The 16862-nt window shown below is 34.7% G+C and overlaps 2 protein-coding genes across 2 annotated transcripts; one reads left to right on the top strand and one right to left on the bottom strand.

Moving 5' to 3' along the window:
- Positions 1-1800: 1800 nt before the first annotated feature.
- Positions 1801-15041, top strand: LOC138327117 (uncharacterized). The gene is made up of 7 exons (XM_069273104.1): positions 1801-1979; positions 5126-5574; positions 6214-6295; positions 6613-6758; positions 7163-7303; positions 7830-8003; positions 8819-15041. The coding sequence occupies exons 2-7, from the start codon at positions 5214-5216 to the stop codon at positions 9268-9270; spliced, it is 1356 nt and encodes a 451-aa protein (XP_069129205.1). The 5' UTR covers positions 1801-1979; positions 5126-5213; the 3' UTR covers positions 9271-15041.
- LOC138327128 (glycerol-3-phosphate phosphatase-like) lies at positions 14495-16672 on the bottom strand. Its single transcript, XM_069273114.1, has one exon. It carries the CDS (start codon positions 16543-16545, stop codon positions 15526-15528), a length of 1020 nt encoding a protein of 339 aa, XP_069129215.1. The 5' UTR covers positions 16546-16672; the 3' UTR covers positions 14495-15525.
- Between the last annotated feature and the right edge of the window lie 190 nt (positions 16673-16862).

Raw genomic sequence — 16862 nt, 5'->3', positions numbered from 1 at the left:
AATTCTAACGCCCTACCTGCAGGGACAGTTTTATGATGTGATACTATGGTTCATTTATATGCCCGCAGTATTGGGCGTTAGAATTGTACCTGCTAACCCTATAGCATGATCGTAAAAGGCGACTAAATTTAGGACCATATGGTTTCTCTTCTTCCTAACTGACTTAATTTTTCCTAATGCCTCCCTTGGCACCGCCGCACTTTTGGCCTTGAGTTGAGCGTTCGCCCCTGTGAGGAAGGCTCTGGGTTCTGTCCCCTGGCCGAGACACGCCAAAGTATATAATAGTGGTCGTTTCTGCTCCTGTTTGGCGCTCAGCATACAGGGAGTGGGACGACTGGTTCGCCCGTTGTGAGTATAATGTGACCGGGTGGGGCGTGTTGCTTGGTGTCTTCAGCGGCATACTTCAGTGATATAGCACTATAAAAATGGCAAGAGTTCCACTATACAATAAGACACAACACGAACATACCGCAGTCTCCTAAAACACGCACCTCGCACTTCACACACGCTACGCACTGCATGCATGGGAGGCCGTCCTTACATGACCCTGGCTGTTAATAGGACAAAAATCAACCAAACCAAGTATTATCACTTCTAAAGACTTTGATGATATGATGGAAAATATGACAAACCAATTTTACTCTGCTTTACCCTTTAGTTCTCCAATGCAACATGTGGAAATATCAATTTCCTCAAAAATAACCATTTAAAACAAAGACCACTCTGAGGCTTGACTGAACAACTTAATATCACATTCTCGGAAAAAAAGTAAACAATACATACGTTTTTACAAAACAAACAAAAATCCAAATGAAGGTACAGCAAATGGATTATTTCAATCGTATTTTTTTTCGTTGAAAACACATCCCAAAACTGTTCATTTCCTACTGCTATTTTCATAAAAGAAATCGGTTTGTTTGACAGACTGAATCTTGTTTTAACATCTAACATTATCTTTTTGTCGCTTGTTCCATTTCTCATATAACTTGCTTTGTTTTAACTGAAATATTCTAAACGTTTGTCGTTTTTAGAAAGCAATTTCCTCTTTTTTACCTTTTAAACCTTTCTATATGGTACAACCAGTTACAAGAACAAGACGTGTTTCAATTAGCTGTAGTCAACTGTCTAAGGCCGTTTTCGATTATACGGTTTGACTGGTTGGACCAAGTTGTTCGTGTATTAATTAAAGACGGACCTGATGATTTTATATTGTTTTCAGACGAGCCTTGACAAAGCCCTCACAGGCCTGTATCAAAAACTGCAGGTCCGTCAGGATTTATACTTGAAATAATTACTTTAACCAACGGTCGAACCGGTTGTTCCGAATAAACGAAAACGGCCTCTGAATAAGCGGAAATTTACCCACGTACCAATTTTATAAAATCCAAATGTTTTTCATGTATCAACATTAATGCCAACCCTTATAACGCGCTTAAAAATCAAAAAGTTCCAGGGGCCTGTGCCATGGCCAAATCAAAGTTGTCAAGTAGAGGTGTATGACAGGGTTCATTTTTTTACCCAAAATTTATCAAAATCGTGTTTAAATAACTAGATATTGTGATCACAAATTTGTAGGCAATATTTAACAAATGAAATTTCGGCGATGTTTTAAGGCAAAAACTGAAGAAATTTTCAGTGTTATTTCAGAGATATTCTAATTATTAACAAATATGATTCACCCATTTCCAGTTTGGGTCCACCAAAATATTTTCTAAAAAGTTGGCTCATTACCTGGGGTGTTTTCACCAACTAATGTTGAACAAAAATCATTTCAATACAATTACAGAAGTGGCGTACAGCTTAGCAATCTCTCTGGAAAGAGCGCAAGTATCCGGATATTTTGATTAGCACGTGTCAAATATTAGTTATGTTTTAAGTTGCTTCCCCTGAAAGAAGATGGCGGTGCCCATCGGTTATTGTTGACAAGAAACTGAAGTAAAGGATTTCTTCACTAATCTCTTGTGACATTAAATTAATAGGTGAGCTATTTTATAATCAGATAACTACGCAATGTTTGTGTGTCACCTGATCCGTGTTATTTATTTACAAATAGGCCTACACGTATTAACTGTCATTTTGCTTTGAAAATTTAGGGAAGTCTGGAAAATGTAGCATAATAAAATGTTAACGTCATGCGTTAATGTAACCCAGATTGGCTAACATTTTTCTTATTTTTAAGCATCTATTTATCAGGTTGTAATATATAATTCCGATATTTGCATTTATTTTATGAACAAACTCTATCATCTATTAGTTGATCTACGTTTGGAATTCTAATTTTATACAATTTTATAAGCTTCATGTACATGTATCCATACTCAGTTATGACATAAATAGCATCCATGGATACAGGACAAGAACGAGTGCGTTTAACGCACCTGAGGCTGATAGCCCCCAGGTGCGAGTATCCAGATTGGAACCCAGATGAATATATAATCTTCAGGCCTAAATTAAAATATTGTTTGTTTGCCCTCCTCCGACCGACCCATGAAAATCGGCCCGACTCAAAAAATTTTATTGAAATATTCTAGTGAAATTTTTTTTTATTGTCGTGTACTTTCCAGTGCCGTGTGAAAACCTTTGGTGAATCGCGGTATAAATTTTTGTTTCGCCTGTTTTTAAAATATTCAAATTCAAATTTACGTACATTTGTCTCAGCCAAATGAGCAAACGATCGTGATTTAACTTCAACGTGCCGACATGCACTGATGCAGTTGTTTGTAACATCGTACACACATGTGTAGGAAAATGGCGCCGGGTTGAAGCCATACTTTCACATTTTCACACCGGGTGTTTGGGAATTTGATCGGTATTGCTATTGATACGACGATAGTTTGATAATATTTCAGATATTTATCCAAGTATTAACTGCATTAAAACATCGTAGCAAGTATTTTTGTTTCCAGAGTAAAATACGAAACTTTGCGGCTAATCATATTATACTGACTGCGTAAACAAAACATGGCGGCCGAAAAGTAAAGCATGGTTTCTCCAACTGATCGTGAACTACAGGTACGTTACGTTCACAAATAAACATATTTGAAACTGTAAATGCCTTAAGTAGATGTTTTAGGTAATGATTGTATTGAGTTAGAATCCACGACTGCAGAAACGATCTGCATCAATGACAAATATCTTTGCCGATTCATGTAAAAAATGACAAGCCGTACGAACACTAAAACGTGTTGACCATGCCGATATGAAATGTTCATGAAAACATATATCGGCGTATTTTGTTGAAAATAACCTCCAAGTAAATATGAGCACTATCCACAATTCGTAGTTATTGATTAAATTAAATCAACCTTGAATTAACTTGAATTAAATGACAAAAATAACAAGCACACAAACAGTTATTTACTACGTGATTTTTCTATGCCGATAAAACAAACAAAAAGAATTTCCGATACAAAGTCATTTTGGTGATATTTTTAATTACTCCATTGCTCAAATCCATCATCCAGTAAACTGAAAAATAGGTGGGGGTCTTATTTGCAGACATCCCCCCTAAGTCTGAAAATGTGTCAAAATAGGTGGGGGGTCTTATTTGCGGTCAAATACGGTAAAAGTTGAATCATTCCATGGATCTTCAAACGTTTTGGTAGTCGGATGTAACATGGTCGAATGTCAGAATATTGGGGTCAAGGGTCAAAGGTACAAGTCCACCGTCGGACGTATGGATTTTTTTTTGAAATTCAGTTGATGTACGATGGTCCAGAAAATATTTAAAGACTCTTTCCCGAGGGTAAAGACGTTCAATGCTAACCCTGCCCAGACAAAACGCCCATGTTTGATTATTTTTCTTATACGTCTTGTACTTGTATTGACACATCATGTGTAGTGTGAGTCACAGCTGTTTATGACGTCATAACAATTGCATGTGATTTGATTGTTCTACACGCGGACAATGGACATTTTCAATTGTTGTGACATCCAGTGATAAATCTATGTTTTGACAATGATGGGACAATTTGTGGTAATTGAGTCAAAACTATATAAGTTTGAGTTTTGCAAAATAAAATAAAATAATTTTCCTACCTACCGACCCATTCTGAAAATTCCAGGTCGGAAAAGGGCAAACCAACATTATTTTAAGTCTGGCCTCACCACTAAAGCAGAATTCTTTTATGAATAAAGATAGATATTGTATACTGTGTACTATTAATTTCTTAATTTTACTTTTATAACATCGAAAAATACATACTAAAGTTAGCTGTGACAGTGACCTATATTTTGACTTTTGGACTGTAATAGCAAGCTCGGCTGGGAGCTATCTTGTATATCATTATAAATCACTGAAATTTCATAACATTTGTTCATCAGGTCCCAGGTTGTTTTGCCCTAAACCTGTTCACCCAGAGTTGTTTCGCTTTATTTTTTTAATTAGGCTTTAAAATATAGTTACATTGATATATCATATACAATTATGGCCCTCTGTGGAGGGCAGGGGTGATACATCTAAAATTGTCTCCCTGCACAATTCTAGATAGTTTGTTTGCTTGATTGATTAATGTCCTATTAACAACCAAGGTCATGTAAGGACGGCCTCTTGTGTATGCAGAGTGTAGCATGTATGTAGTGCAAGGTACATGTTTTTAGTAACTGCAGTATGTTCGTGTTTGTTCGTGTTGTGTCTTCTTGTATAGTGGAAGTATTGCCCTTTTTATAGTGCTCTATCTCTGAAGCATGCCACCGAAGACACCAAGCAACACACCCCACCCGGTCACATTATACTGACAACGGGCCAACCAGTCGTCTTACTCCCTGTATGCTGAGCTGTAAGCAGGAGCAGAAACTACCACTTTATAGACTTTTGTCTCGGCCAGGGGACAGAACCTAGAGCCTACCTCACAGGGGGAGCTCTCAGCAAAAGGCCAAATCGAGTTGGTATCAATGGAGACGTTAGGAAAAATAAGGTCAGGTAGGAAGAAGAGAAAAGATAAAATCCTATTTAGTCACCTTTTACTTATCATGCGATAGGGGCAGCAGATACAATTCTAATGCCCTACCTGCAGAATGGACCCAAGATAAGTGAAACTTATAACAGAGTACCAGACTAGTTCAGTGTGTTTGTTGGAGATGATGGTTAGATTAGAGATAAATAGGCTATTTCTTTTTTTATCAGGTATATTTGGATGATATGGGTTAGACATACTTTCAACAAGAGGGCTGCCTTTGCATAGACGAATATTCTGTGATTGGTATTGTATCCAATGCAGCCAGAAAACAGCAAATCTTCAACCGACCAATCAGAGGAGGAGATGGCACGTAACCTTGGCACTGAGTCCCGTAGGGCCATGACCTTTGTCCCTGTAGGGTTAAACATGCAGAAGTTCCAGTTGTCTCCCATCTCCTGTACCTGTCGACGTATCTATGTACAGATCTGTGTCCTCCTGGTTATTGTATTACTTTTGGTACTTATACGTACTATCTCTAACGTGCGGGTAATGTTTGAGGAGTACCACATGGCGAGTGACACCGACGGGGAGTTGGTGGTTCTACCCAAGCAATTTGCCCAGTCACGCTCTGCCTTCTGTCTGGATGGCACGCCTCCAGGCTATTACATAAGATATGGTTAGTACACTTGTTAATTCATATATAATAAGGATCTATACATTCAAATTGTCTTTTATTTTTAAGAACATTTGGTTTTGGTATTACAGTTTTATTGCAGCAACAATTTTTGGCAATGATACAGCTCACCTGTCTTCTTTTGGTATTTTTCACTCATTTTCAAAAATGCAGAAGACTCCGTAATTGTAATATGGCTTCTCGATCATGAAACAATCTTAGACTTAAGTATAGACCTATAGGCAATCAGAAATGATGTAACCTTTTTTATGTCACTTTTGATTGTCTAAACTTATACTGTTTTGAAATTAAGACTTCATGTTCTTGAGGCCTGATCTTCAGCCAGTAGCAAGCTGGGACAAAAGAAAAATACAAAGTTATTTCATTTGAAAAAATCTTTGTGGCCTTCAGTTCATGGTTTTAAAATCTAGAGTAGGCTAAACAACATCTTAATAAGGGCCAATGGCACCTATATGTACTTTGTAAACCTACAACTTAAATTTGACACCTACCCAAGTAACCATTTAGTCAGTTACAAAAGTGGCTGAGAAATATGGTTAAGTTCCATAAGGTCAATGGCAATGCTCTATTTCTGTTTGTGAATGTAATGCATGTATCTGCAGTAAATATTGTATGTTGTAGGTCAGTTTCCTGGTAACACCAACTGGATTATCTACCTATCACCTGGAGCCTGGTGCAGTACACCTGTTGACTGCTATAACAGGTACGGTATGACTGTGTTCTGGTAGTAATGTAATTTTATCAGTAGTGTCTTTAGAAATTCTAATCTCTTCTAGAAGATCATGATTAGATATTGCATCAGACATCATTGATTGTCAATTTATATACTGATAGATTATGAGAGCAAAAGAGAGCTTGCAAATCACAAACTGTCGAGAAGTTTTCAGATATTTAAGAAAAAACACTTAAAGGCAAGGAGATATTTAAGAAAAAACACTTAAAGGCAAGGAGAACCTTGACAGTCTATACCTAAATGTTAGGAACAACACTTACTGGTACCCAAATATCTGTCTTTTACAGGAGTTTTACAGCTCTAGGATCAAGTGCCATAGCTCCAATCTTCTTCCCTTTTACTGGTATTCTATCAGCAAATGAAGAGGAAAATCCTGACTTTTACCGCTGGAACATGGTCAAAATTCTTTACTGTGATGGTGGCTCATTCCTAGGTAAGTTGACATGTGTAATAAAGCAGTTATTTTGAATTAAAACTTAATACACAAATAATCATTTGTAATCAAAATGCATTTTATTAGAGGGGCCTCCGTCGTATTGACTCATTCCTCTCAGTAGTTAAAACCATACTAAACCAAAATAATGACTTCTGAACAACACTAACTTGTCTATTTCTGTAATGAAATGTGTTTACGGATTATTATTTGTTTTAAGTTAATGATTCACTGTACTTACCCCCAATTTTAAAAGAAATATATATATATATATTGAATAAAGCGGTAAGTAAATGTGTAAAAGGATGACGATGTGACTGCTGTTGATTAACAGGAAACAGGCCAGAATTGAAGTTGTTTAAAGTGTACAAGAATAACGGTGTAATTACTGTTGTCTACTACAGGCAACAGACCGGAACCCTTGATCCATCAGGGGAAGCCGTTGTATCTACGGGGGACACATGTGTTAACAGCAGTCATTGATTACCTACAGATGAATACCAACTTTGGAGCAGCTGAAAAAGTTATCCTCGCTGGATCTTCATGTAAGCCACAAAATAATCCAAGAGAAAGTGTACAAAATTTTGCAACAGTTTTTGATTATCCATCAGTTGTCCCAGATTCCGTTCCTCCATCCCTCCTACTTAGTCACATAGTATTGTGTGGTCTGATGAGATAAACACTTGGCCTAGTCAAGTCATGAAAAGAAAAAACAACTTTATGTGATACTTTTACCATAAATAAGATCATGCTTGCATTATTGATAGGCATTTTTCCTTTTTATCATCTTTCTACATTAATTTTTTGTGTACCAGTATAGTTATGAAATTTTGTGTGTCTCATATACTGTGACAGATGAAGGTGTTTGATGTGCTTTAAGAGAGAATGATCAAGATTTGATTAAAATTGATGATATTACCAATTTCAACATTGAATTACCACATAAATGCCATTTACCTCTACAACATCACAACTAAATGACAAATATTAAGGCAAAAACCTTACTTTTGTTTTGCAGAATAGCTATGCATTCCTTTAATACTGAAAAGGCTCTAAATTCTGTTTTAACAGCTGGAGGTCTGGCTGCTCTTATCAATGTTGACCATCTACGGAAGAAACTAACATCCGTGAAATCCATACATGCACTTCTTGATGGGATGCTATTTGTGGATAGTCAGAACATCTATGGCAAGCACAAAATGAAGGATACCCTAAAAGATGTCTTTCACCTTCACCAAATAGCAGGTAAACAATGACTAGAGAACTGCTCTTAGTGAATACAATAGTCACATTTATAATTAAAAAACAACAACTTTCCTTCATCAAACCATTTTAGCCTAACTCAATACCAAGCAAGCCATTCAATCTACCTTTCATCTATGATCTGTAATCTGTTCATCCATCTTTCTGTTTGTCCCTTTTTCCCTCCCTTTTAAACATGTTCTTAATATACTATTTAGCTAGTTATTTTCAAGGGTCAAAATTTTTGCGATTTAAACTATAAACGACGACATCAAATTTTAGCAGTTTATTTTTTTACGATCTTGTTTTAAGGATATGTACATAACTCAACCATTTCACATATTTTGCTGATAGAATTTGTACGATTATAGCAATGACTTGCGTAATCATGAAAATACCATCTCTGCGAAAATAACCAGCTACAAGGTAATATATAATCACAAACCACAAGAGGAATCTTCCCCAAATTGCTCCCTTTGCAGTTGGTTCCATGTTGTGAATGTTGTCAGAGAATTTACCCTCAAAAAATAATATTTTCTGTTTTTGAAAAATCGCCTTTGAAGTTTAAAAAATCCACTTTTGAAAGAAAAATTTCTGTTTTTCACAAACTTTATTATAACAATTTCTGTGTCCACTTTTGAAAGAAAAATTTCTGTTTTTCACAAACTTTATTATAACAATTTCTGTGTCTTAATATTTTCTTTTATATAAATTACATCGTCTATTTTTCCTTCTGAATAATTTATATTCAATATATTTGAATAGAGAAAATTTACACTAAAAACCAGATTACCAGCAGGTTTTACTATCTGTTGTAGATGCTCCAGCCATCCAGGAGTGCACATCCAGTCTCGCATCGTCGATAACGTATCGCTGCATGGACCCCCTCTACTTCTACAACTATTTATTCACACCAGTGTTTCTTATCAGCTCTCTCCATGACTCCTGGTACATTAACAATGCTCTGGCCATCACTTGTCCGTTCAAGAAGTGTCCACCACAGGAAGTTGTTGTGATTAACGAGTATAAGTTGGCTATGTTACGAGCCCTACAGCCAGTGAAACAGTCTGTCCATGACGGCCTGTTTATTACTTCATGTCCTGCACATACTCTATTACTGACTAAGTGGTTTTATCAGCGGGACGTGAGTGTGAACAACAGTAGTCTACAGCAAGCATTATCACGATGGTATCACCACCAACATCCAGTCAAATATATTGAGGACCGTCATTTCTCACAGATACTGAACTGTAAAACTGTAACGTATTAGTGTATATGTAGTCTTTCTTCTATTGTGTCTTTTTAAGAAATGAGCTACAGTGGAACTCGGTTAATACGAACTCGAAGGGACCGAGATAAAACTTCGAGTTGTCCGAGTGTTCGAATTAAAGGCCCAATATCCGTATTTTTCTTATTTTTTTCATGAGTTAGAAGAATGTTGAAAATCATACATAGACAGGACTAAATCGAAGTCAATATGAGTGATTAGGATTCGGAATATTTTGATAAAAATCAAATAAATATTGAACATCGCTAGGTGGGTCCCACTTAGTCAAACAAGCCAAAGTTAGCCGACATTGTAACATCATTGCCGACAACGTCATGTGACTATCGTAACTAAGTAACGTCTGTCCGAACTCTTCCGAAAACGGGCCTAGACTAGTTCCATGTCGTAAAATGATGTGAACAAGGGAGATGTCAAAATCGCCGATGGTAGTTGCAAAATTATAGCAATAAAACTGAGATATATACATGTATTTTGAAATGCTGTTCTACAGCAGATTTATGAAAAAGAAAATCGGCATTTTGGGCAAACTTGTTGTCCAAAAAATCTTATTTCGAGTTATAAGAACATTTTATGTATGATTTTTGTCATTCGGACCCTAAATTTACTTTGTATTATCCGAGTTCTTCGAGTTTTCCGAATTCGAATTATCTGACTGAGTTCTTTAAACAAAGATAAAGAGGGAATTCGGACGTGACCGGCATAGTACTTCGTATTAAGCCGGGTCGTTGAATTATCCGAGTTTGTATCAACCAAGTTCCACTGTACTTGCTCTTGTGAGCAGGTATTGAGTGGTACAATATGTGTTTGTCTGGTAATTAATTGTTTCCCAGTAGTTAAGGTACTGACCATAGGTTGGTAGTTTTTTCTCTAGATTCTCCTTTCCTTCCCTTTACCTCCTAGCAATCCTTAAATGACAAATTAGCTGTTAATAGAATGTTAAACAAAATAAATCAAAAGTAATTAACATCATTTATTTGTTAAGAAAATGAGAAAAATACAAGCTTATCACATGAACATCAATTCTTGCATGCTTAAGCTTCAAAGTGCAGATATAAGTAAGTGCTTCTAAAAAAAATCATTAGATCGAACAACATCAAAAGGCTTGTAATCGGTGCTCACAGAGCCTATTAGAACTCTACCTATAATTTGTTATACATGATATATATTGACAAGCGCATGAGTTGGCTGATTTCACTTTATGGAAAGCTTTGAACTGATACGTAGAATCAATTTTCAATTTGAAATTACCATAAACGAGGCAAGGGATCCCGACCTCTGTCTACATGAATTTAGCCTTTTAGTAAATAAAATGGAGAAACGGTGACATACAATTAATGGCATGTCAGCGAAATTTTGCATACTAAGTACCTAATTACAGTCCAAAGTACTAATACCAAATTATAAAATATACCGGTAATTGGCCTTATATGTATATACATATTTGGTACATGTAATAGCCATGTTGATCTCATTTTTATGTGATTTTCGAAATTTACTTGGTCTAGTATTACTTAAAAATACTCAAGTTTTCTGATGACAATCATCAGTCGGAAATTATTTATCTACATTAGTTACATTTTCACTGATCTGATTTAAATTTACCGTGTAATTTCCATTTTTCTTCTATATCTTCTGGAAGTATGGACAGATTTGTGGTTTGCTGACAGGTTCATTGTTTTATTTAATTGATCATGATTGCTTAGAAGTTTTTGTATCTCTCATGACATTTAATTACATATCCTGATATTTTGTATTGTTTCATTTATATTTTAATCCTTGTCTCCATAGCCTACTGAATTTGACCCAATGAATGCCATATACATATATATGGATGTATTTCTGAAAGTGTCCCCTTCACCTATTTTGAATATCTAAGTTCACCAACTCAAATGGAAAATAAATAATGTATTGAAAACTACATAGTTTAATAAATAATTTTATTTCTGTTGCAAATCAACTTAAACCTAGTGCTGTTGCAACATTTTTGTAAAGGGAATTTCGATTTTTTTTGAATTCTCTAAGTGTTAATTGGGTCAAGAACAGTAGTTATAGAAATAGCTTTTATTTTTTCTGTGATGTTTCTTGGTATAAGTGGATTCTTGTGATAAAATTATATGGTATATGTTTTCTAGTCGCAAGTCAATATTATGTGTATACCCACGAGTACTACTTGTATTGTATACTTTTGTTCCGGGTGTGACACATATGAACACATGATATATAAATAGCATATGCATATTCAGTATTCCTCATAAATAAGTGGCCCAGAAGTAAAGAAAATACAATCAAAGTAGATTCATAGGATATAGCAAAGCATTGCAATGCAATTGGTTATATATTTAAAAATACAACTGTATGTATTGTGACAACATCACAATCTTCATATGTACATGTTCAATGTTCATATATACAACTTTTTACTGTGATTTACATATGCATAATCCATAGTATGTATAATAATTAAGGAAGGTAATATAAAATCTAACTTTGCAACCTCCAAGTCAACGGTACCAACATTGAATGTTCTGAATATTGATAGTTGAGTCTGACCACTAGAACATTTTGAATACAGGGGTTTCGAGATCCAAAAACAATGTCGGTAAAGTACAATTTACCATCAATAAGTCCCTCCATCTGGTGATTATGACACCACAAAACTCACGTCAAATAATGATGTCATAATCACCGGATGGTGGGACTAATCAACGACAAATTTTACTTTACCCACGTCGATTTGGGATCTCGAAACTCCGGTATTAAGCAGGGCCGTCAAGACCTATGAATTGGGATTATGAGGCTAAACTGTATATTGTCAATGCCTACAGAAACAGTGGTGAATTGACCGTTACAGAAGAACGGGCACAGTTACAAGAAATATGATATGTTGCATTTGCATATTACAGAGTTATCTGTCCTTGCAGGTACATGTAGGTATGGATGGTTACATCATGTGCTTTTGATCATAACATCAAATTTCTCAGAGAAATGGTCACATAAATGTAATAACTACAACATTGATAAATATCCACAAGGGAGATAAGTCTGTAATATTGTGATATCATACCTACCCACAAGGGAGATAACTGTGTAATATTGTAATATAAACCTACCCACAAGGGAGATAACTCTGAAACATTGTAATACATACCTACTCACAAGGGAGATAACTCTGTAATATTGTGATATATACCTACCCACAAGGGAGATAACTATGTAATATTCAAAGACAGAATATATGAATCTGTCTTTATTCGGACAGTATACCAATTAAAGTCCCTCTAGCCTGACAGATCAGTATATCGTAACATGAATTCGTTGATACCTAATAATCACCCCAACTAATTTATTACCTCCCTTGTTTACTGTCGGGTACGGAAAGGTACTTTCTACATTATCTTTACTATAAGAATAGCCTTAACAAGCATCTCTACTTACATTTATAATGTTATACTTAAAAGATGAAACTTAAGTGTGATTTATATAGCCTACACAATATTCTGTAGTTGTACTTTTTTATATGAAATCATGATGAAATGATCGATATAGGTAGTGATACGAGTGCTCCCTTCATTCAACAAAGTGAGTCATGTAGATCAAATATAAATAACACCTGTAAAATCTGCTTTCATGTTAAGACATCGAGCAATTTTGTTATATTTTCGTTTTTCATTTATGTGATTTCTTTCTTTTTCTTTTGTAATTATAAAAATGTCTTTGAAGAGTGGTTTCTGCATTGTTTAACTAATTATTTATTCTTGTGAAAGTATTTGGCCGTTTATTTTCACAGAAATAAACTATCATGGGTTATATCAAATTTGTATGTAACTCAAAAACTCACGGTAAAGTAATTAATTGAGAAAATTTCAGATATAACAAATTCTTGTCTACAGTGTGTTTTAGGGCAAGATAACACTATGAATGTATTGAATCAATTTCATGTGACAATTATGCCTAACACTGGTCAATTTCATGTCTATTTCCTCAATGAAAGCTGCCTCTTACAGGAATGTTTTGACTTAGCTGTGAACATGTGTATTTTGATACTGATAATGTTGTCATCACATCGTTGCAACAGAGAACATTTACACTTATGTTTGTTGGAGAACAAAAACAATGAAAACATATAAAGGTGGAATCAATCATTAAGGTGCTATTTGTTTTGTTATTATCATTAAGATTACTGATACTATACAAGTCATGGTAATTCATGAATACTGTTAAAGATACAATCTTAATTTAAAGTACATACATTTTTTTTTTCAATTTCAAACTTAACATTCATTCTTTTTTCAACTTTCTTGCTTAATTTTGAGGTCAGATTTAGGGTGTTTTACTTTACACTCCATGATTTTAGTTTAGCACAAATTAATTTTGCAATGGATATATATATACTTATATCTAAAAAAATATGGATTTTTTTTATTATTATTGTTAAATGTTTTGTTAATTGGCGTAGTTATTCTTTTCATTTGATCATGCTTTACTAAACTAAATTAACTTACCATTACCAATGGAAATTCTGCGTTAGTGTTATTAAGAGTTATCTCCCCTTTTGCACAAATATTGCTTGGATGTTTCGATTATACGGTTCGACTGGTTGGACCTAGTTGTTTGTTAATGAATTTAAGACGGATCTTGTGATTGTATGCTGTTTTCATATGATCCTTGACAAAGCCTTCACATGCCTGAATCAAAAAAGGCAGGTCCATAAGGATTGGTAGACTTGAAATAATGACTTTACAAACGGTCAGACCAGTTAAGTTGTTCCAAATAAACGAAAACGGCCCTGTATACACCTAACTATATATTATATAGGTAGCTAGCTGACTTGGAGAAAAGTTCAATTAATCATGTCAGTAGGGCTATATCCTCAAATAGCATATATAATATATATTTCATTAAATGCTTACATAATTTGAACATTCCTCTTATAAGGTGTGATGTATTGATAATACAATTTATGTTGCATATATATTTAAAGAGGTTTAAAGTAATGCACATTTAATTTCTTAGTTTTAAAACATTATTGTGTGAAATGTTCCAGAATTACACATTTCTCATGTAATAAACATAGCTATAAATATCATAAGATTTATTCTGAAGTTTGAAATAAAATAACCTTAGCTTGCAATTGCTTGTTAAAGTCTCAAGTCAGTTAAAGGACAGAAATGGTAAATTTTGTGGATTAAATTTACAGCTAAGGTGGTAATAAACATATGTAAGAACATTTGTATATACTAATAATTTATATAATGGAATTTTTTAGGATGATTGGCATTTAGAGGAAAATAATATACTTATAAATGACTAGCTATATAAAGTAACAGTACTATTGATAATGTTGAGAACACGGGTTTGACAAGCTTTTGATAAGTTCAATAACCCATTCAGAAAGAATTGCAAATATTTGGATATCGATCAAATTTTGAGTTACATCAAGATACGTGTGCATATAGTTATGTCAGAATTGGTGTTTATTACCAATAATTTGGTAGTCATCCACTTAAGTATTAAGACATTAATATTTAAACATTGACAGAAAATATGTGCCAAAGTATTTTTTCTGTTAAGATATTTTACATATTTTGAGAAATCCTAATTGAATATTTGAATATGTATATCTGCTTTGTTCTTAAAAGTGATACATGTAATGTACTTAAGCATTTTTCCTGTGGGGCTTTATAGAATATTACCCAGTTCTTGCTGGCAGTAAACTCTCATCATTTATCAATATTAAATTTTTTTTAAAGTGATCATGGATTGTTGTTTATTCAGGAGCATGAAGGTTTAGTTTGAGGGTAACCAATTTTGACACTTTGTGCAAGTAAATTGCTTTCACAATCAAACAAACAAAACAACTTTATATTACCTGCATAAAGGACCCAGCTAGAGGCCCTACAAATAAAGTTTGTTCAAATGAGTGACCATGACATTCATTCAAGGTCAGTCGGGTCACATACATTGGCTTTATATATATATATATATATATAACCTGACATCATAAACAAGTTCTTCACAAAGGTTGATTTATGTGACAATGGACCTGTAGCATCCTGTAGTGAAGTCAATGATCAATATAACATTCTGATTTATCAGAACAACTTCCCTTTAATTTGTTTCCTTCATTCAGTACTGATGAAGTAACATGAAAGAAAGTAACTCAGTATGGTTCAGTATATTCTATTAATATTCAGAAAATGTATTTCTATAATAATATACCTATAAATATATATAAAGTTATATTTTTGCAAACAGTTCAAAAGAATCCATCACATATGTTGGTGTAACTTGAGGACTGTCTATTTTTTCCATGGATCCAGATCCTGTTAATACAAGTACTGAATCTATTCCAACATTGTTTGCAAATGCAATATCAGACTGCAAACCATCACCAATGAACACTGTCCGCTTCAAGTCAATGCCAGGGTGCTTATGAAGTATACAGTCCAGTAAAAGTGTACCTGGCTTGCCAACCACTAGGGGATCCCGCTTTGCTGGTACTGAAATTGTCTGAATTAGTGCACCTGTAGTAGGTTGAACCCGCCCCTCTCCTATTTTTACTGCCATCTCCACTACATTTGTGGCCACGAAGAGACATTTTGGATCACAGAGATAACTTACAGCTTTAAAGACTTTGTTATAGTGAAAATGTTCGTCAAATCCAACCAACACTGCTTGCACATTCTCCTTAAATTCCATTTGAAGTAGTTTTTTCGGGTCCCATGATGCCTGGTCTGGATCAGGGCCTGCTCCAAAATTTTCTAGTTGGTGTTTGTCAAGTTCTTGTTTCACACCTTGCCCACCAATGACATAAACCTTCCCATCTACTTTAGCAATGTCTCGTAAATACAACGCAGATGCATTGGCCACACCAAAAACGTCAGATTCATCTGCATCAAATCCAACCTCTTTGAATTTGCTTACATAACGTTCATTTGAATGCATGCTATTATTAGTGACAAATAACAGATGCTTGCCAATATTTCTTAGTTTGGATATTGCCTCTGGCACATTTGGAATCTCGGTCACATGATCAGTACCATATAGTGTTCCATCACAGTCTAACATGAATGTATCATAAGCCTGTAAGAACGGTTCCAGATTATTGACTGTTAGTCGCTTTACACTTGAAGTGTCATTCATCAGTGGACGTGCTTGACCAAACGTATGGTCAGGCAAGGATTTGCACTGTATCATGCACTCCCAACATTTCCTTACTAGACCTACAGATGATCGAGGGAAAATATGGAGCTTCATGTCAATAAGACCAGTATAAGTATGTTCACCACAAAATCTTCAGTTTATGTTCACTTAATGAATCAGTACACCGTAAAATCACTTGATGAGAGAGTCGGCAACTTTATCCCAAATACGACGATGTGTTTACCTGGTTAATACATTTTTAAGAATAGCCATCAGTCATAAACTTTTAAACTAGTTCATGGTATTTAAATGCTATTATTCCATTTTCGATGATTTTTTTACTTTAAACTTGAATTTAATGGTAATTAGACACTAAATAATATTTATCAATCTCATAATTATCATTAATATAGCTTATTCTGTAGACACTG

The sequence above is a fragment of the Argopecten irradians genome, chromosome 1 (genome assembly GCF_041381155.1).
Source record: "Argopecten irradians isolate NY chromosome 1, Ai_NY, whole genome shotgun sequence".
Lineage (NCBI taxonomy): Eukaryota > Metazoa > Mollusca > Bivalvia > Pectinida > Pectinidae > Argopecten > Argopecten irradians.
This window is presented reverse-complemented; position numbering and strand designations above follow the sequence as displayed.

Coding starts and splice junctions, on each gene's coding strand:
- LOC138327128 (XM_069273114.1), bottom strand. CDS start 16,545: ATGAAGCTCCATATTTTCCCTCGATCATCTGTAGGTCTAGTAAGGAAA.
- LOC138327117 (XM_069273104.1), top strand. CDS start 5,214: ATGCAGCCAGAAAACAGCAAATCTTCAACCGACCAATCAGAGGAGGAG. Junction 6,296..6,612: donor CCTGTTGACTGCTATAACAG/GTACGGTATGAC, acceptor TGTCTTTTACAG/GAGTTTTACAGCTCTAGGAT. Junction 6,759..7,162: donor TGATGGTGGCTCATTCCTAG/GTAAGTTGACAT, acceptor TGTCTACTACAG/GCAACAGACCGGAACCCTTG.